Source organism: Garra rufa, chromosome 23 (assembly GCF_049309525.1).
Source record: "Garra rufa chromosome 23, GarRuf1.0, whole genome shotgun sequence".
Taxonomy (NCBI): domain Eukaryota; kingdom Metazoa; phylum Chordata; class Actinopteri; order Cypriniformes; family Cyprinidae; genus Garra; species Garra rufa.
In genome coordinates this window covers 33110390-33132232 of record NC_133383.1, presented here as the reverse complement: position 1 = coordinate 33132232, position 21843 = coordinate 33110390, and the positions used below count along the sequence as shown (strand labels likewise).

General features: G+C 35.3%; 1 protein-coding gene across 1 annotated transcript; it reads left to right on the top strand.

Annotated features, from left to right (window-relative positions):
* The first annotated feature begins 575 nt into the window (after nt 1-575).
* ddx4 (DEAD (Asp-Glu-Ala-Asp) box polypeptide 4) lies at nt 576-20244 on the top strand. Its single transcript, XM_073829610.1, has 24 exons — nt 576-599; nt 2320-2350; nt 4042-4089; nt 4564-4596; nt 6264-6317; nt 6615-6671; nt 9767-9793; nt 9877-9963; nt 10461-10499; nt 10574-10600; nt 10677-10739; nt 10971-11015; nt 11101-11136; nt 11225-11269; nt 11364-11506; nt 13553-13705; nt 13825-13979; nt 16122-16251; nt 16346-16512; nt 17281-17426; nt 18043-18142; nt 18336-18606; nt 19222-19329; nt 20161-20244. The coding sequence occupies exons 1-24, from the start codon at nt 576-578 to the stop codon at nt 20242-20244; spliced, it is 2073 nt and encodes a 690-aa protein (XP_073685711.1).
* The last annotated feature ends 1599 nt before the right edge of the window (nt 20245-21843 follow it).

The following is a 21843-nucleotide window of genomic DNA, read 5'->3' as shown; positions in this document are numbered from 1 at the left end:
CCGCCCACAAGCAGAATATGTGCGTCATTTCGGCCCGGTTTTTCTAGAGAGCGGTTTCTTCACGTGTCTCCCGCCATCGACTCTTCTACTAAACGTAGGCCTGTGTGGTTTTATCTTTAAAAAGTTACATTAATATGATCTAATTTTTGTTTTTTAGTAATGCGAATTAAAGAGCAACTTGTGTTAAATTGTTTGACGATAACGTTAATTGTTAAGATGTCGTTTACTGCCGCTGCCCAATTAACCTTAACGGTAGTCGTTTTTGATGTTAATACTTATCTTGATTTATTATTTGCATTTAAATGAAACTATTACTTTAATAACACGACGTTGTTAGCTGCTTTTGCTAACGTTAGATGTCATGGTGTTTTACACGCGGTTGTCGTTGAAAGCGGTTTAACCTCGTGTAGAAAGTAATGACCGCTTTATATTTAATTGAAATGCTTAAAATGTTAACAGATAATTATTTTGATGTAGGACATTGTGTTCTCTGTCTAAAATGTGTTTTGTGGTAACGTTACAGATCTGGGAAAACATTTAATTGACGGTCGCAAACACACCTGAAGCTGCTCATCATGGATGACTGGGAGGAAGATCAGGTAATGTCGAGCACACTCATCCTCTTGTTGGATTGGAATAGAAAACCACGTTTTTTGAGTGTGTAACGTTAATTAATCACAGTAATTTTGCCATAAGTTCTTAAGTTTTCCATTTGGCACACGTTTTTATCCAGAGCGACTTGCACTGCATTTAGTTGCTTTGTATTGTTCGTAAACTCTTATGACTTTTCTCATTGGCGTTTTTGCCAAATATTCAGTGTTTGGTGTATAATAGGTAAATTTTGTAAGCAGTCTGTGATAGAAATCAAACCTGATTGCAGTGTTGCCAGATCGGGTTGACGATTTCCAGCCCAAAAGCTCACCAAAACCTTCCCACTATAACAAAAACTTGCCCAAAATGTTTAAATGCCAGATTAAACTGATTTTATTGCCATGCTTAAAAAGAAATAAAATAAAGATGAATCAATTTAAAGGGAATATGGATCAAAACGGGCCAATGCAGGCAAAAACTGTTTTTTTCAGACTAGTAGAAAGAAAACACGCAAAAGACACTGTTAAGTGTTTCTTTTATAGCAGTTTATCTATTTGTATCAATAGATTTCAATTGCAATACATATTTTTAAAGGCCGTTTTCTCAAAATGAGTTTTTTCTCCTACACTGAGCCATAAATCTCCACTTCAGTAGCTCTTACACACACCTAACTTTACATTATTATTCCTGTCGATATCCTGAAGGTTTTTACTGAGGGATTTGTTCATATGCATTTTGCTTGATTTTATACATTTTATTCCCCCATATTTTCTGCCTGTTCAAAGTATTTTCTTAATTATGGAGTGATAAATGAGATACCCAAAATCCCCTCTGTAAAAACAATTGACTTTGTCAAAAAAATGAAACAAGAACTTTGAAACCGACTTCATCCAGTGATTAGCTATTTGTACTAGAAATGTATGCAAATTAGTCCATATTTATTTAAATAATGCAGGATTTGCATATTAAAACCTAACATTCTAGAAAAGTTGTAATAAAAAAAAGTTTGCAATTTTCAGTGTAATCAATCAACTGGGTAAGTAAGGTGATAACTATTAGTTAATAATATTTTTTTTTTTTTTTACCCTATTCACCCGCAGTGTCTCGCCTTAAAGGGAGTCCAAAAATATGCTTAAAATGTCAGGGAATCTTTTTAAAGTGGCAATCAAGAAATTAACCAATGACTTAAACCCTTGGAAAAACATGCATCATTTTTAATGTCCACAGTAAAGTGATCAGAAAGCAATGAAAATTAGCTGGATGATTTAAAAGATGCTCTGATGCAGGACAGCATTGTAAGTCCCTGTATTCAGTTTTGATTTTTATGAAATCATTCAACTTGTTCTCTTATTTTAGTTAGTTATTATAATTAATGCTTTTAATTTTTTTAAAGCAGCCCAAATTTGGTCTGCCCGCCCAATGCGTTATTCTCTGGTCCAAGCCAATTAAAAGATGCCCAATTGGGTGGCAACCTGCCCAATCTCGCAACGCTGCCTGATTCAATTCTTAGTACAGACTTCAAAACCTGAAATGGATTTGAGGTAAGGTTTCACTTTCAGATCCAAAATGTGTGCTGGATCAGCTCCAGAAGCAGAGTTGGAAACCCTTTTAACTATAGAAATTAAGTTGTATAGGTTACCTGACTGTATCTGACTCAAACCAAATACAATATCGTTAGATATGAATGAGTAATGCTTTTAATGTGTTAATTTGTTCATTCTTGTACAGGGCCCTGTTGTTTCCTGCAGTACAGGTTTTGGTAGGTTTTCTTTTTACACATTCTTTGCACTTATTGTACATTCGTTCTTATTGAAGTTAAGTTCCATACAACTAGATTGGAGTTACAAACAACATTCCAGGTGTTACAAGCCTTTAGTGTTTGATTTTGAATGGGCATCACTGAAAGGAGAGATAACTTGGAGTTTAGTGAGTCAAAATTACACAGTAACTTCTCTGATTTTGGTTAGTTCATTCTTTTAAACTACTAACACAAGTAAAAACTAATTACAGTAGTTTTTGAACATTTCAGTGTAAAATTACGCTGTCTGTTCGACATTCATGGGCATCTTTTAAAGTTTTAGCAACAACCGTTTTATGAAATGGAAATTGGCCCATGAATTTCATTTTATACAATTAATTAAACAAAGCGGAAGTAAACCTGCTATATCAAGCAAAACCACAGGGAGGTGCAAAAAAAAATACAGCTTCACTGACCTAACTCCATATAGAGACGGACTCTTTCATAATTACTAAACAGCGAAATACAAATGAAGAAAAAAAAGTTTGTGAATGTTTGGAAACTGAGCTTAACATTACCAGTAAACCGTCTCTCTGAAAACAATAGCTACGTTTCCATTACACCTTAAATTGCGCAAACTGAAATTGCGAATTGAAAATATACCTAATGGAAACGCGTCAATTGCGCAAAACTCCCATATATCGCAAAAAAGTTTACACTTGCACAAGGTGGTTTTTCAGGCAATTCAAAATATTTTGCAAAACAGCAATGGTAACAGCTTTTTCGCATTTACAGTTTACATTTGATTAAATATAGCCCAAATCCCACAAATCTGTTGCCGTGACTTACCGTGAGAGGAAAGTTTTAGGCGCATAACATCGGTTAATGGAAACGCCCTCTCAAACTCCTCTCTCCATCTCTGTTGTGAGTTTGGGTTTATAATAACGTTCATCTGGGAACCCAGTGTTTGCTTTTTTCATCAGATTTGTAATTTAAATCATTAATAAACCTATGCAAACAGGAGACACATCAGTATGTTTCTCAATATGCTAACTTTTCATTATGATTTCTAAATAAGTTTAAACCCTCGCCCTGAGTTTACACGTTTTGATGTCCACATATTCATCAAATTACAGTGGCTGCAGCATTTCTGTCGTAAAGAAATGGCCAAATATTAAGTAGACATTTGAATGAAATGTTTGAGTCTATATTAAATTAGGATTAAACAAAGATAAAAGTGTAAAAACAATTGTCAGGTCATTGGTGTCCTCTGCAGGCATTAGTAATGCGTAAATGTACATTAGCTCTACTGTTTATAATACATTGTACTTAAGTTTTGTTCAATAAAACCATGACTACTTGCTTTTGATACTTCGTTTGAACTAATTATTGTTGCCTCATTGATATATGTATTTTAAGTAATTTTAAAGGCTATTGTTAACTTTATTTTATATTGTTTTATATATTATATAACTTTATTACAAAAAATTTGATAATTATCCAATTACTTGATTAATTGTCAGAATAATCAACAGATTACTCTATTACCAAACTAGTCGATAGTGACAGCCCTAGCTGAGAACCCATAACATGAGACAGTAAAAGTGTTAGTCCATTACTGATAACTTGTTGCGGTAAATTCAAAATATTTGCATATTTAAAGGACTTTAAAATGCACTTAAATTTCAGATGCACTATTGTTTTACTTGCAGGTCTGGGCTCTAGTGGTGCAGATGGAGGATTCAAGAGCTTCTATACAGGTTCACTCTCCCAATTTACATCCATTTGTAACTGTTTCTAGACAAACGCAAATACACAGGCATTGATTGACATTGTCCAACACACTGTCTTTAGTTACCAAGTAATTGGGGTTGGAGATTAAATCTGGGGTGGAGATCCCTGCTATAGAATTTGTTGTTTTTGCAGCTGTAGAATAGAAACATTAGATGGAAACTTTTTGTTGTATATTCATTAAGCTGCTGTTTTTAGACAGCCTGCTTTGTTCTTTTAATTCAGTCCTGACATATGCAGATTCTGTTTCTAAAATTCTCTACTGAGAGTAAATCCCATTACATAAAATGCAATTGGCACTTCTGTAAATTAGTGAAGGGTCTGTAGAGAACTTGGTTAATCATTCAGTAGAGAAGTGGCATGTGTTTAGATGAACCGTGTACGTGAACCGATGAACCGTGTGTGACTAGCATTGTAGCAATTCACATGTTTTTTGTTTGTAGGAAGCACAGGAAATGGGAAGGCAAACAATGAAGGTCTGTTTACAATTTTCTTTCGTGTTGTTTCTGTGAATTTGTTTTGGAATCCTGAAGGGAATTTGTGTGTTGCAAGGCTCCAAAACACAACTGAAATTGTCGCAAATGCAACCAAATCTGCTTTTTAAATTTATTATGACAGTCAGTTGCTTTAAACCAATTAATTGCAGAGATTTCTGTAATCACAATTAATCAAGCCTAATATTAAAATGTGTAATCAGACCTGCCAGCCTGTATGCCTTTGGGGGAGCAGGCATGTGTTTTGACCTCATAGTACTCTGGTGCGATTTGGGACCATAAATGGTATAATTCAGTTATGCACATGCAGTACACTAGTCAAGCAAGAGGCAGCAGTGGTCTAGTCTGCTGACATACAAAATAATCAGAGCTTTAATAATAACTTGAGTAAAATTTTGCCTTTTTGAATGAAAACCGCACTGTTCAACAAAAAATATTAAGGGAACGCTTAAAGGGATAGTTCACCCAAAAATGAAAATTTGATGTTTATCTGCTTACCCCCAGGGCATCCAAGATGTTGGTGACTTTGTTTCTTCAGCAGAACACAAATGAAGATTTTTAACAAAGCGTTGCTGTCTGTCAGCCATATAATGTTAGTGGATGGGCACCAAACCTTTAAAAGTAAAAAAAATGCACAGACAAATCCAGATTAAACCCTGCGGCTCGTGACGATACATTGATTTCCTAAGACGCAAAACGATTGGTTTTTGCGAGAAACTGAACAATCTATATCATTTTTTACCTTTGATACACAGCCACGTCCAATTGTCCTGAGCACGAGCTCAGCATCAGGCTCGTTACATGTGAAGGCGCTCTGGCGTAGTACACACAAATGCCGGAAGCGATCTGTCACGTGTACGACACTCATTGTTTACACAGGGCATAGAGATTGTGCATATAGCGGCTATTCAAAATGGTAATTACTTGTGCTTAATCTTCGTTTGTGTTCTGCTGAAGAAACAAAGTCACCTACATCTTGGACGCCCTGGGGGTAAGCAGATAAACATCACATTTTCATTTTTGGGTGAACTATCCCTTTAAATTGCATCTTTGATCTCGCTGAATGAAATATGCAAGTTGAAAATCATTGCTTATATACATTTGAGATTTGTTGAGAATAAATTGTGATTGAATAAAATGGTCAATGCAAAGCACAATCACAAAGATTGAGGGCTAGATTCAAAATCAAGCTGAAAATCAAGGTGAAAAATTGAAATCACATACAGATCCAACTTGAATTTCATCACAGCTCTTAATGTAAGTCAGTAGTGTGTAGATACCGGTCCTACTGCTGGGTTGTTGCCCTTCTACAGTCCTGTCCAGCTGCCCGTCTTCCTGGTATCTGAATACTTGGTAGGAACAAATATAATCAGAACCACTTGGATCCAATTTGTTACACATTATAATACAGCTTATTGAAATAAAGCTCTTCTAAACCACTAAGCAATTCTGTATTTGGTCAACCTTTCCGCTTCTAATTGTTTTTGGGAGTCAGTGATCTGGAGCCCTGTGTTTGTTGTTAAGCAATTTGCATTATTAACAAAAGTTTTGAAATCTCGTATCAGATTCTTTTATGATTTGGGACTGTGATTACTGAAAGCTAATGTAAGGATGCGAAACACATCTAAAGTGTATGCTCGTGTTTGTAGATGGTGATGGCAGCTCATGGAAGACGACTGCTGGTGATGGGTTCAGGGGCAGAGGTGAGTAGGAAACTTACTGATAGGAAATAATGATAAAGCATAACAAAAAATTTGTGCAGTAGCAAAAAAAGTTTAAAACAATTTGTTTGAAAACTGCATATGAAGGTTTTTAAATAAATCCTGATCTATGCAATTATTAGTGAATTAGACCCATTGACTATACTCTTTAGAGTCTGAATAATAAATAACTACAGATTTAAACTGTTGATCTGAATCAAAAGTTGTGTGTAGTCTGCTTGCATATTGTGAAGCCTGTAAGCTTATGTATGTAATGTTAAGTCTGCATTATGTTTTTAGGAGGCAGAGGAGGATCACGAGGAGGAAGAGGAGGCTTCAGAAATGCCTTTAAATCAGGTGATATTACATTCATCCATGATTCAATTGAAGTCTGGTTTTAACAGGGTTCCCGCGGGGTCTTAAAAAGTCTTAAAAAGTCTTAAATTTAAAAATCAAAGTTTTAGGCCTTAAAAAGTCTTAAATTCGCTGTTCTAGGTCTTAAATAATTTTACACAGGTCTTATTTTTCCGATGTCCATGTAACGCTACCTCTAATGCTCATTTAAATTCTCTTTTTGTTGTTTCCGTGGTGTTGTAGTTCTTTATTTCACTATTCTAAATATAATTTGCTGTATTTAAACTACAAATGAGACCAACATGCAATAGCCAATCAGCTTTCTGTTATTGGCGCGAGTCTCTCTCGGATTGTACCACAGAAGTAAAATGGATTTAACTTTTTAGCTATGAGGAAGTGCAAGTTTAGCGATAACGTTACTTGTCTTGAAAAAACTGAATATAGGGCTTGGCTAAGGCCAGTTGCTAACATCTGTAGATTTTTTTTCTCCCTCTGTGGAAGTTACTGGGTCTTCAGACAGAATCGCATTAGCAGAATACAGGTCAAACTACCTTTTTCTGTATATAATGTTCTCAATAATGATAATAAATATAGGTCGAGCTAGCTGACCGCCAGCCTTCGAGATACTTTAAAAAAAATTTTTTTTTTTTTACTTGCCCGACCGAACAAACCACCTGATTAAAACTGAAGTGACAAAAACAACCAGCGAAGCATCGAAAGGCAAGAAAGATTCCTATTTTAATACATTCAACGTAAACAGAAATTGATAATGGATATGTGTGTATTTCTGGTCTATTTGTGACATACTTTAAAACAAATGAGCGTAATAGCACTCTAAAGAAACACACTGAGGTAAAAATTTCAAATGTATAGTTTATTTAGAATATGATATAGTTCAGTAATATACCAAGTGAGCTTTTTGCTGAAAATTCTCACAATTACAAATGTTACATTAATTTTAGCTCAATAAACAAGTAGTTAGTCAAGTTACTTACATATTAGACAAAATATTTTCACTGTTTTGTTCTGTTTCACCAACGAAAATAGTTCCAAATAAGGATCGCAGCAGAAGCATTCTCCTAGTAACGTTTTGCAATGATTCAGCGTTTGGTCGAATAAGTTGAAATAACTCGCTCATAAAGTGACTTACCGCCACCTGCTGGTAGTTTAGTGTGTTTAAAAGTATGCCTCCACACCCAACATTTATAATGTATATATTTATAAATCAATAAATGTATTTAAAACATTAATATCACTTTTAATTTTGCAGTTTAAATTATGTAATCTCACTGCTAACAGCAATTTAGAATTTATTGATAAATTCATAAAATAAATTTCAAAGGTAATGCATACATTTCGAAAGTAAAAGTTTTTTTACATCAGATATTTCTAGTGGTACTTTTATGGGGATAGTTTGTGTGGAATAGTATCTGCTGATATGAAAAGTTCACTGTATATCATAGTATTAAATTTATGACAGCCATGAAATTGTTTACTTTTTACATTAAACACATTAAATATTACATGTATGCATGTAATATAATATCTAGTTCCGTTACAGGTTTAGGTCTTAAATTTCATATAAGGTGGTATTAAAAAGGTCTTAAAAAGTCTTAAATTTCACTTGTTCAAATCTGCAGGAACCCTGTTTAAGGTCATCAGTCATTTTTTTTTTTTTTTTTTTTTGTATTATAATCAAAGCAGAACACAAGCTGTACCAAAAATAATGCTGATGTAATTAGGTTTTCTTTTTTTTTTTCACTCATGTGATAGTCAAGTATATGTCTTGATACGTCTTCAAAATTTTTCTGGGTGATATCAGTTTGCGGTAAAGACATGAATGTGAGACTAAATCTTACTGAATGGCATTTTTGTGCCCTTGAAAGGCAATGTGGGATGAGTTGTTTTGGATCAATTCCCTTTAAGAATTGCCTTTCTTTAAGGCTGTTAAAGAAGGATGCATGGTAAATTACTTCCTTGAAGTGACCATCACATTTATGGTAGTGATCCAGGGGGGTTACGATTACTAGTTATAGTATGAAATGAACATCAGAAGGTGGATTTAAAGAAGCAGTTCAGCTTACTGCAATTTGTCAAATGACAATAATTGAGAGACAAATTGAGCTAAACAATCACAGTTATCAGCTTAATTGTCAAGGTCATTGCACACAAAGTCCGAAATTTACATATGCATTTTTTCGTGTTCTTAATCAAAAAAAATTGTCATGCACAGAAACCTTGCACACTGAGTCCAATGCGTATTAATTCATCCGTTGCGAAAAATTCACTAAACAATACAAAATAGAATCTTCAAGTACTTTAAGAAAATGCTTTTTTTCAAACCTTCTTATTAATGAGCTGCAGGATTATCCCAGGTGATACAAATGGCGCTTTTCCACTACGCAGTACCAGCTCGCCTCGGCTCTGTTTGGTTTTCCACTGTGTAAAAGTTGTACCTGTACCGGCTTCCAGGTACTTTTTTTTTCGTACCACCTCCGGCGAGGTTCCAAGCGAGCTGAGGCGATACTAAAATGTGATGTGAAAACAAAGCAGACTGCTGATTGGTCAGAGAGAATCGTCACTATTCACTGCGTCATCATTGCACGCGCCAGCAATAGTATACAGAATAACCCCGCCATTTTTAAAAAGTTTGGCCAGAGGTTGCGTGACATATCCAATCCATTACATATTATGGCAACTCGGAAGAATACGCCGTGGTCAAACGAGGAGGTGCAGACAGCGGATGTGTGTCACGTAGAAGATTACGTCACGGCAGTTTCCTGCAGCGTCGCTATGACAACCAGGTACTATTGTGGAGGTACAGGTACAACTTTTACACAGTGGAAAACCAAACAGAGCCGAGCTGGTACTGTGTAGTGGAAAAGCGCCAAAAGTTTACTTCAGGATGTCAGTAAACTTTGTTGCTTTGCATGCATTACTAGAGCCGTGTATTACAAAAAAGACAACTAATTTCTGTGAATTTATTTTTCAACATGCAGAAAATTTGGATAAACTGTGTGCAATGACGTTTAATCATACAGTCTTGCATGTGTGCATTTTATATGTATTTTTACGTGATGTTTTTGCTAATTTTTCAGATATTGATGAAAATGGCAACGATGAGGGTAATGTTCCTTTTTAAAATAATAGACCTGTTTTTATGACTCTTGTGCTCCATTGTTTCATGGATCCCATTTCTGCATTGTAGGTTGGAAAAGTAGTGAAGGCCAAGGAGGAGGTCGCGGTGGCTTCCGTGGTGGTTTTCGCGGTGGTTTCCGTGGTGGTTTTCGTGATGGTTGGAATAATTTAATTTGAATAGTAATTTATGTGAGAAGATAACAAAGATGACATGAAATGTGCATGAAGTTGGGTGTCTGGGGCTTATAGTGCTTGTTATACATTTAATTACAAAACCCTGCCTTTGACCAGTTGTAGCCAACCAGTTTTTTTTATCTTTCAGGAGGTGATGAAAGTGGCACCAATGAGGGTAATGTTTTTTTTTTTTGTTTAAGTAATGGTTATGATAAATCAAACTCTTGTGCTCCGTTTCATGCTCCCCATCTGATTGTTGCAGGTTGGAAAGATGAAGGCCAAAGAAGAGGCCGTGGTGGCTTTCGTGGTGGTTTCCGTGATGGTGTTTTTTTTTTTTTTTTTTTTTTTCTTGTAGTTTGTTAAATGACCATGCATGTTTCATGTCATCTTTGTAAAGTTGGTTACCTTAGGCCAAGGTCAATTAATATAGTGTAGTGCTCATTTAACACAATTTAATATTCATGTCTTTTTTTTTTGAAGGTGGTAATGAAGAGAGCGGGAGAAAAACCTTTGGAAGAGGTGATGAATTTACATTTTCATTTGTGTACATTTTTTTGTAAAATCTTAGGTTTTTGACATTGTTTATCTTTCAGAAAACGATGAAAATGGCGCAGATGAAGGTAATGTTTTGTACTTTCGAATAATAGATATTCTTTTATGACTAGTGATGTTTAATGGAGAGCCTATCTGTTGCAGGTTGGAAAGGAGGCGAAGGCCGAGGAAGAGGTCGTGGAGGCTTCCGCGGTGGTTTCCGTGATGGTTAGTTGTTGGAAGAAATTAATTCAAGTTGTAGTTATAAAGTGAGATGATGGTGGGTAAACATGAGGTATGAATCTTGCACAGCTATGTAGGAAGTTATTTGCCTGGGGCAACAGTGAATTATACAGTTTACGTTATATATAGTTATATTCTTGTTTGACCATGGGTGCCTTTAACCAATCACAACTGAATCATGCAGTTACGTTTGAATATTTATGTCCTGCTTTTAAGGTGGGGGTGATGAAGACGCAGGAAAAAGAGGCTTTGGAAGAGGAGGTGATATTTTAATGTTTCATGTTTAAGTAGTTTGAGTAATTTATCTTTTGGGTTCAATTGAACTCTCTTCAATGACGTCGTGTAGGTTTCAGAGGCCGGAATGAGGAAGTGTTTTCCAAGGGTAATTTACAGCATTTATAGTAACTATAAGTAACTGATGCTTTTTTTTAAATTTGCTTAGTTTTCTTGTTGTTTTTCTGATTGTCCAGTCTCAACAGAAGACAAGGTAGATCAAGAAGCAGGTGAAAACACAGGTGGGTTTTAGCCATAGCTTGTTATAGTTGGTATACTTTTTTTATATTATGAGTTATATCCAGAATAAGCTAACATTTGTTCTTTATCTTGTAGGACCCAAGGTTGTCTATGTGCCGCCTCCACCTCCAGAAGAGGAGAGTTCCATATTTTCCCATTATGCCACAGGCATTAATTTTGACAAATATGATGACATCCTTGTGGATGTGAGTGGCAGCAATCCTCCAAAGGCTATTATGGTAAGTTGTAGTGAATTAGTATTGGTATCGTTCAGATATTTCAGTATCGATATTTATCGAAATATCAGTATTTTTGACAACACTAGTAAGTTGTCAGTGCATATATCTGTTTTAAAGGGATAGTTCACCCAAAAATAAAAATTGTCTTCAAATCTGTAAAACCGAAATTACCCGTCATATTGCGATAATGCTGCTGCTATATGTCTGATCTTTGTCATCAGTTCATGTTGTAGTTCAGTTCATATTGATTGTGGAGAAGCGATGTTAGGATGTAAGGGATGGGTCAACAGTGGTAATTACAGAAATTAATTACAAATGTAATTACATTGTCTACATGTTTTTACATTGTACTGTATTTTTTTTAAACCTATAAGTACATTGTACAAAATGATTAATTTGAATGTACCTACGTAGTTAAGGTGTGGGACCAAATACCGTAGTATCGTGCTACAGTGTGCCTTTGTCTTAATATACTGTACGACACGACATGCATTCACTCATGGGACACTGCACTTATTCTCAGTCACAAAAGTACAATATTTGCATGTGCTTTAAAGTCTTGTCAGTAAATACCATTATTTCGTCTGCGTGCTGTTCTGTCAAACAGCGCCTGATTACTGGATTAGCTTTCTTTCACATCAGATTTGCTAATGCTGTCAAAACCACACAAGAATTGCAAATAAACACAGGTGGTTATGTCTAAAGTGAAAGTAAACAGTTGAGAGAGAAACTGATGCATGCCTGTAGACATTAGATGTGTGCAGCTTTTAAAGCGACAGAACTTAACGTGACAGTCCGTCCAAAAATTACTCGCTCACTTGAATGTGGATAACAATAGCTGGTCTCCACTGATTTTGATACTGGGGAAAAAATAAATATAATACTATTGAAGTAACTGGGGACCCAGCAACTGTTTGGTTACTCACATTCTATGTTCAACATGTTTTATGTATTAAAAAAAATCCAGAGTAAATGATGACAATTGTCATTTTTGGGTGATGGTAGGCTAATAAAGAAATCACTCACTGCTCTTGACTGAAGAACTTTATATACAAAAATTATGCATTGACTCTTATTAAAGCTGTATTAGTGTTTTAATTTTGTATTCGTTAATTCAATTTCCTGAATGCTACTGCTAAATACACATACTGGACCTGAAAATTAAAGTTGATTTTATTTGTATATGTGTATTTGTAACATGTAGCCTATCTTTGTTCTTATTCTTTAATAACAAAGATTAAAAAATGACAACGATTTTTATCTTCGCTCAATTTGGCCTAAACATCTGCCATTCTTATCTTATATTTTGTTACCATGTAAGGCTTTGGTTTTAAAATGGAGAAATTAGTTTGGCTGTACTGCTCAGACAGCTTGCAAAATCAAACAAGACAAAGAATCGTGATAAAATTGAATCGTGATATTTCAAAAAATTATTTTTGCCATATCGCCCACCTCTCTGTGGAAGTAAGTTGATTGTATTTGACACAGTGGCATTGGAATTATTTTAATCGAAATGAACATGCGAAACGTTGACTGGTGAAGAGCATCTCCACAATAAGCCATCGCATGAAATCAAAACTCATTTGAGAAAGGACAGCTGTCCATCACTACATTTATGACCCCATGGACAGATTATCATACAGCATGTGAATGTGGTGGTTTTTCCCAAGAACATGTAAAACCATAAGTGCGATAATCGTATACTCAAGTGTATATGTTCGGTACAATAATGGGGTCAGTCTGCTTTATTAGCTTTTTTTTTAATTGCTCTTGTGGGCTTGAATGTTTTGTTTACTTTCATTGTTTAATGCCTTCAAATAAACACAGGAAAAAGTCTAAACTCTAACAGACACTTTCAATTGTATTTCGTTTGACCGATGACGCAAAACACTGGGAGCCTTTGCAGTAAATTTAAAGCTTCAGTTTAAAGTGTCATAACCTGGAACGCCACTGGAGGATGCCTGTGTGCTTGTGAAGAATGATCTGAAACCTCAGTAGATCTGATTTTACAAATAAGATCTGTCATGCACTTGCTCTTTTTTGCAGACTTTTGATGAAGCAGGACTTTGTGAATCGCTGAGAAGGAATGTGACGAAGTCTGGATATGTGAAACCTACTCCTGTCCAGAAACATGGAATCCCCATTATTTCCGCTGGACGAGATGTAATGGCTTGTGCCCAGACCGGATCAGGAAAAACGGCAAGACCTCTATGACATGCTGTTCTTATTAAATGCCAAGACTTTTATTTTGTGGTTCTGTTGTGGTTTATCAGTGGTGGTAATTACTCGCATAATTGCATGACTTTTTGCTCACTCAGGCGGCCTTCCTGCTGCCCATCCTGCAGCGGTTTATGGCTGATGGAGTGGCAGCCAGCAAATTCAGCGAGGTGCAGGAACCTGAGGCCATAATCGTGGCCCCCACCAGAGAGCTCATCAATCAGATCTATCTGGAGGCCAGGAAGTTTGCATATGGGTACACATTTTACATTTTTTCTCTGATTATATACATCTATGTACCGTTTAAGGGAGGATCACTGCAGGAATTTTTTTTTTTTTTTTTTTTTTTTTTTGTATCAAGTTTGAGATTTTGGGCTTTTTATTTTTTATAGTGTTTTTTTTCAGACTAGTGGAAAGAAAACTTCCAAAAAATACAGTTAAGTGTTTCTTTTATAGTTATTTTATAGTTTTTTTTTTTTTCTCCTACACTGAGCCATAAATCTCCACTTCAGTAGCTCTTACACACATCAAACTTTACATTTTTATTCCTGTCTGTATCCTGAAGGTTTTTATAGAGGGATTTGTTCATATATCATTTGCTTGATTTTATACACTTTATTCCTCTAAGTTTTTTTTTTCTGAATTATGTCGTGATGAAATGAGACCCCTAAAACCCCTCTGTAAAAACTTTTGACTCTGTCAAAGAAATAAACTTTTGAATTAAATTTAAGTTCTTAAAAGAATTTTGAAACTGACTTCATCCAGTGTTTAGATTTTTGTACTAGAAATGTATGCAAATGATCACATTTCATTAAATAATAAAGAATTTGCGTATTTGAACCTAACATTTTAGAAAACTTGTAATACAAAAATGTTTGCAATTATCAATCAACTGGGTAAGTATGGTGATAACCCTATTCACCTGCAATGTCTTGCCTTAATTTTGAATTTCCTTGGCTGAAACAAAAAATTCTGAAAACACTGGTTAAAAAGCAAAAATAGTTTAAATTACGCTTCGATTGGACCAATTATGATTTTAAACCGTTTTTTGTGAAAAGATTTAATTTAATCACAGTTTTAATCAAAAAACATGCAGCCAGCAACATGTGAATATGAAACTTTTCAAATACAAGACATGCAAGTTTGTCTCACAGCTTTTGCCAAAATGCTGGTAAATGCTTCACTTCTGAATATATAATAGAATAATTATTATAAAAAAATAATTGTAAAATAACTAGAAAAATATACTAAATCTAAATTTGCAGCTAGAGCTGTGCAATTAATCAATTCAGTTTGGATTTCGATTTCAGCTTCAAACGATTATGAAAATGCAATCAAGAAAACGATAATTGCACTCAATTTGTGTGCTTTCTCACCTCTATAAAAGCCCAATTTCACATGCAAAACAGTAAAATCATGTAATGTGACTTGCATAAAATTCTACATGCTTGATTTATTGTTTATTTGATGTGTTTTTAAAAGCACAAAATTTGTGCTGTTCTGTGTATGCGGTCAGACGGAACAGAACACGGACAAGTAAAGTGAACGTTTAGCTTAAGATGCGTACCTGAACAGTCAAATACATGTAAATGTCAAAGCGGCATTTGGCGATTATTCATGTAAACCTTCATCAGTTACGTCTCAAATTAATGTTAACCGGTAAGAATGAAACTACAAGTGTAACCGTATATTGCAGGGGTTTTCAAACCTGTCCTGGAGCCTCCCCTGCCCTGCACATTTTGCTTGTCTCTCTCATCTAATACACCTGATTCAAATCATCAGCTCATTAGTAGAGACTGCAAGACCTGAATTGGGTGTGCCTAATAAGGGAGACATACAAAATGTGCAGGGCAGGGGAGGCTCCAGGACAGGTTTGAAAACCCCTGGTATATTGGATCCGTGCAGCTCTTAAAGCGGACACAAATAATATTCCTTCTGCCGTCTCTGTGCAAAAACAAAATCACTCACTGCTCTTGACGGAGGGACTTTTGTAGTTTTTATAAGAAACAAAGCATTTTTAATTCTTAAACTGAAGACTACGCTGTTTCATTTTGCATTCAAGTAATTGCATTCCATTTAAAAAAAAACAAAAAAAAACTGTTTTATTATCCTTTTTTTTTCCTATTGCATTGCGGCCTTTAAATGAATAAATCATAAAGTTTCAGACCCACTCAGAATAGTGTTAAATAATCGTGATTACAATATTGACCAATAATCATGATTTAGATTTTTCCATAATCGAGCAGCCCTATCTGCAGTTGTCTTTTAAATATTTAAAATATTATAAAGCACATTGGGTGTGGATAAAGATTTCATGATACTGGTTCATTTATTCTGTATTGCTAGTAGCTTTTTAAAAATGTTAATTAAATCAAATTTTGTTTTGAATGTTGTGTAGGACCTGTGTGCGTCCTGTGGTGGTTTATGGCGGTATAAATACTGGATACACTATTCGAGAAGTGTTGAAGGGCTGCAATATTTTGTGTGGGACCCCAGGAAGATTGCTTGACATCATTGGTCGTGGAAAGGTATTTTTTTTTTCCCTTAATGTGCTAAGTATTTTATCAATGTGATTGAATATATAATGTGGCTATATTTTGTTATTTTCATTTTCTCTGTCAGGTTGGCCTGAGTAAGCTACGTTACTTGGTTCTGGATGAAGCAGACAGAATGCTGGACATGGGCTTTGAGCCGGACATGCGCAAGCTGGTGGGATCTCCAGGAATGCCTTCAAAAGAAGATCGGCAAACCCTCATGTTTAGTGCAACCTACCCTGAAGATATTCAAAGGTCTGACTCTGACACACTTTAAAGGCCAATTCACATTGCACCGGCAGATGCAGACAAACATCAGAAATTCATCAGGTTTTGTCTTATCAGTATGTTGTATCTGCATTTGCTGCCGGTTGTTTGTTGGGTCTTGGACTGTCTGAAAAAGTGACGTACTGTGGTCTGGGTCTGTCGGTGTGGTGTGAGTTGGCTTTAAAGAGAATAACTTTCAGTAACTGATTGTTCCAAAACTGTGACTTCCATGGAACTCAAAAGATGTTACATTTTCAATCGATGCAGTTGCATCGATTTCGACGTAAAAAGACTTAAATGCCTTAAACAGTACAAGAAAATTTTATTGGAATTTTAAGAGGTCTTAAACCTTGAGGACGGAAAGACGAGAGTCATGATATGGCTTAATGTAAATATTAAACTTTATAAGGGTATGTTTCAGGCCCGGTGTGCGCTCATTGGTGGCCCCTCCAGCTGGTTACACCCTAGGCGACCGCCTAGCTCGCCTATGCCTAGAAACAGTACTGGATATTAATTTATAGCTGCTTTTTGGCTACATTTTAGGCTGAAATGTATTTGTGAAAAACTTCTTCACTGGCAAGTTTTAGAATTTTAGTTTAATATCATGATTTTTACAGTCATTTAAAATAAAGAACTCATGTGAGTTGTAACTTACCACAGATGTAAAGTGCTGGAAAAGCACCTTGGAAGTGCTTCAATTTTACTTTGGAAAAGGTGTAAGAACCCTGAACGTATGTATCATGTGTTGTATGATAGGATGGCAGCGGACTTTTTGAAAGTGGACTACATTTTTCTGGCTGTTGGTGTGGTTGGTGGAGCATGCAGTGATGTGGAGCAAAAAATCGTTCAGGTGGACCAGTACTCCAAGAGAGAGCAGCTGCTCGAGTTGCTCAGGTCTACAGGTATATTCACATATGTATTTAATTGTTTTACATTGAGGGCTTGTTGGAAGTCCATATGCAATGCATTTACTTTAATCCTCTGGGCCTCTTCATTAGCTATGTTTATTAAAATTGTATAAATATTGCATAGTATCATTTAAAAACTCCTCAAAATGATCACAAAATATTATTGAACAAAAATGTATTCCATTGTTTTTCCAGAAGAAAGTTACTTTTTAAAGCTTCGGTCACTTTTGACTGCAAAGGAGCCAATTGTGACTCCTAAAACAAGAGGCTTAAACGTATTGGTTTTTTAAATGCAAAAGCTATTTGATAACATTGTGAGGAACCAATGGATATTTAAGTCATTAAATCTAACTTTACACAAACCCTTTAGAATGTTCATGCACTTGTAACAGTAGTGTTTGTAGTGTTTAGAATTTTTTTTACAAATGAAAACATTGATTACAGAGGTTATTTATTTTTATACACATTAGTATGATTATGCATTATATACATTTACAACCCATTTTCATTTCTAATGCATTGCAAAAATGGTTTCATGTTGACTTTTTTTTTTGATGTTCATATACTAAGCAAATGGGTCAATTTTGTCACTTTGTATTTGCAATTTCAGGGAATGAACGCACAATGGTCTTTGTTGAAACCAAAAGAAGTGCTGATTTCATAGCAACATTTCTTTGTCAAGAGAAGATCTCTACTACAAGCATCCATGGGTATTTATTTTTTCCTGTTCTTTTTTTTTTTTTCTCCTTTGATTTCTCTCTTCAATAACCTGTTAATGCTGTTATGTTGTGTTGAGGAAACCAAAGCAATATCAGTAGCATTGTAATCTCCAAATCAATACATTATAGATGCATTTGACTCTGATCAAAGCTTTTCATTGAATTTTATTTCTTTTCTCAATAGTGATCGGGAGCAGCGAGAGCGAGAGAAGGCTCTCAGTGATTTTCGCACTGGCCAGTGTCCTGTGCTGGTGGCCACGTCTGTCGCTGCCAGAGGCCTGGACATTGAGCATGTCCAGCATGTTGTGAATTTCGACCTGCCCAGCAGCATCGACGAATACGTCCATCGCATCGGAAGAACTGGACGCTGCGGGAACATCGGTCGGGCCGTGTCCTTTTTTAACCCAGAGTCTGACACTCCATTAGCTCGCTCTCTGGTCAAAGTTCTGTCAGGGGTTTGTACTTTTCATGTTGCATTCGAGATATTTGAAGGTAGGGGTGCTCCGATCGATCACTATTTGCAGATAATCGGATGTTTGATCGGCAGTCTCTAAAAAGGCAGATCTCATAAACTGATCTAAAGCTGATCACTGTCTCTGTCCTGCGCAATTATAATGCTGAAGTTGAGGTACAATTCATATTTCTTAGTTAAATAACTTAAATTAGTTTGGAAACATTATGCAAGATGTAATTTCACAAACGGCACGAGTGAATGACTGCGCTCTTTCTCTTTCAAGGTAAGCAAATGACTTCAAATCAGCACATCGTGTCTGACTATAAGCAAGCTGCTTGCTGCACAGTTGACACATGAATTGCTACTTGCACAATAGAGGGCAGTGTCACATTGTCGCTAAAGTTTATAAATTGCATTTTTTTTACTTTTGCAAAAAACAGCTTAAATGCCTAAAAATCTACATGATAAAAAAAAGGCTTTAAAAAGATCGGGATCAGTGATCGGATCGGCAGATACTGCCTCCTGTGATTAGCAATCGGTGATCGCCTCAAATCCTGATCGGAGCACCCCTATTGAAGGCAGTGTTTTCACATCTCACTATAACTTCATCTCACAGGCCCAACAGGAGGTTCCCAAATGGCTGGAGGAAATTGCTTTCAGTGCTCATGGGACAACAGGCTTCAACCCTCGAGGAAAAGTGTTTGCATCTACGGACACTCGGAAGGTATGCAGTGGTCTAATGTAACGGAGTGATAATACTTCGTTACAGTACTTAAGTATTTTTTGGGAGTATCTGTACTTGAGTTTTTATTTTTCAGCCTACTTTTACTCTGATAGTCAGGATCTCCGTCAGAATTGAGATGTAAACTTGCAACTGTGAGAAAGCTTTTTTTTTTTCTTTTTGCAAAACCGTATGAAAAAAATCTCATAAGTATTGCGTTGCATTGAAATTGTTTTCTTTAACCTCTTTATTTCCGTCACAAAGTTTTTGTGAGCAAACAGTTTATAAACTCATAAGTCAGAATTGTGAATTATCTTGCAATTCTGACTTTTTTTCTGAGATAAAGTCAGAATTTTCACAATTACTACTTTTCTCGCAAATGTGAGTTTGAATCTTACAATTCTGCCTTTTCAGGAAATTCTGGCTTTTTTCTTTTTTGTAGAATTGTGTGATAAACTCCATTCTGACTTCAGAATTGTGACTTTTTTTATAATTATCCTCACAAATTCAAGTTTGTATCTCGCAATTCTGACTTTTTTTTTTTTCTCTGAATTGGGTGATATAAACTCACAATTGTAAGATAATCAGAGTTGCAATATAAACTGATAATTCTGATGTTGTTTTCTCAAATGGAGGATAAACTTGCAATTGCAGGGGAAAAAATTTGCATTTACTTGTGTTTTTACTTTCAATACTTAAGTATATTTAGGATTAAAAAATAGTTTTTGTACTTAAGCACAATAAATATCACATACTTTAAGACTTTTACTCAAGTAATATACTAAATGGTGACTTCAGCTTCTACCAAAGTCTAACAACGGTTTTTGGTTTTAGGGTGGATCCTTCAAGTCGGATGAGCCTCCACAAGCGTCCGCTTCAACCCCAGCAGCTGCTGCAGATGATGAGGAATGGGAATAACTGCTCTTACGCCTTACGTTCTATTATGTAGATTTATTTTTATTATATATATTTGTGAGGTTATTCATTTCTCCAGCATGTTTGTTAATGTTGATTAAGGTAGCATTACGGTAAAGCTGTTGCATTAAAAAAAAAGAGAGGGAAAAGTGGCATTCTGAAAACTGTAGGTTTGATCTGAAGGATGGAGTATTAATCAAGACATGATACATTTTAGCAGTTTGGTTTGAATTAATAATCTGATTTTTCTCACTTGTTTTGACTGAAGAGCACAACTGGATTAGTGGATTTGTTTTGCGTTGTCACTTTAACACTTTATGCTAAGAGAGTATTGAGTTTTGTGAGCCTTTACCTGAATGTCTTTCCTACAGCTGTACTGTTATCAATCAGTTCTGTTGTTAAATGTGACAGTTTGCAGGTTGTTTTTCTTAATTTCTGTCTTAAAGCCAAAGTATATGACAAGTAAAGAAACTTGTTTTGCCAAATGTACCTTTCCTGATAAAGGTAAATAAAGTGATTGTTTACCAGACAACTTTGTTTTAATTCAAGATTTCTTGTGGCGTTTGAATGAGTCAAATACGATGAAGCTGAAATGTAATTTTTCTAGTGTTGATTTCTAGACATCAATCTTTTTCCCTAAATATGTCAAGTTTTCAAGTATTTTTTGGGAGTAGAAGTTAACAAGGAGCAGCTGTAAGTAAAATAGCCTAATATTTTGATCATAAATGGCGAAAACAAATGAAAAGAATAAGTATAATTTTAACATATTGGTTCTTCAGCATGTCTGGTATGACAAATATTGCTGCCAGGGTGTCCGTGGGTCCTTAAGTCTTGGATGTCTTAAATAACCATTTCCTAATAAAAGGCCTTAAGTCTTAAATTCAGATTCGATGGGTCTTAAATATTTTGGTCACATTACCGCTAAAATATCTTTGGTCTGATGGACCTGATGGCTGTTTACAGTCATTGGACAGAACGGAGTGTATTTAAAACAAATCTTATAACATTTATTTATTGCACTTGTCAATTTGCAGTGTAAATTATTTAATCTGCCTGGTAACAGCCCTATAGAATTGTTGAATTGTAATAATTTGAAATTAAAGGTGATGCATGCATTTAAAAAGTAAAAAAAAAAAACTTAAAAGGGTAAATTAAAGAAAATTGGTGATTTAAGAGTTAAAGTTGAACACTGCTGAAATTATTGCTTATAAAATATTTGAGTGGAATATTGCCTGCTGACATGGATAGTAAATAGTAATATCATTAATAACATTTTAGTTTTGAAATTGTTTTGTTTTTGCAGTAAACACAAAATATGACATATACTGTATGTATGTAATATGTATTTCCATTACAGGTTTAGGTCTTACATTTAATATAAGGTGGTATTAAAAAGTCTTAAATTTCACTTGTTCATATCTGTAGAAACCCTGTGCTACGCTTCTGTAGAGTAATGTTTATTGCATTTGTAACTGATTGTAAAGCTCAAAGTGATTAAGTGATATACCTTTCACTTAAGTTATATCTCCTGTAATTAGAGAATATGTACTTCTGCATTTTTTTTAACGTTTTCTTACACAGTAACCCTTTAACCATAGCATC

Coding starts and splice junctions, on each gene's coding strand:
- ddx4 (XM_073829610.1), top strand. CDS start 576: ATGGATGACTGGGAGGAAGATCAG. Junction 2,351..4,041: donor TTCCTGCAGTACAGGTTTTG/GTAGGTTTTCTT, acceptor TTTTACTTGCAG/GTCTGGGCTCTAGTGGTGCA. Junction 18,143..18,335: donor TCTACTACAAGCATCCATGG/GTATTTATTTTT, acceptor TTTTCTCAATAG/TGATCGGGAGCAGCGAGAGC.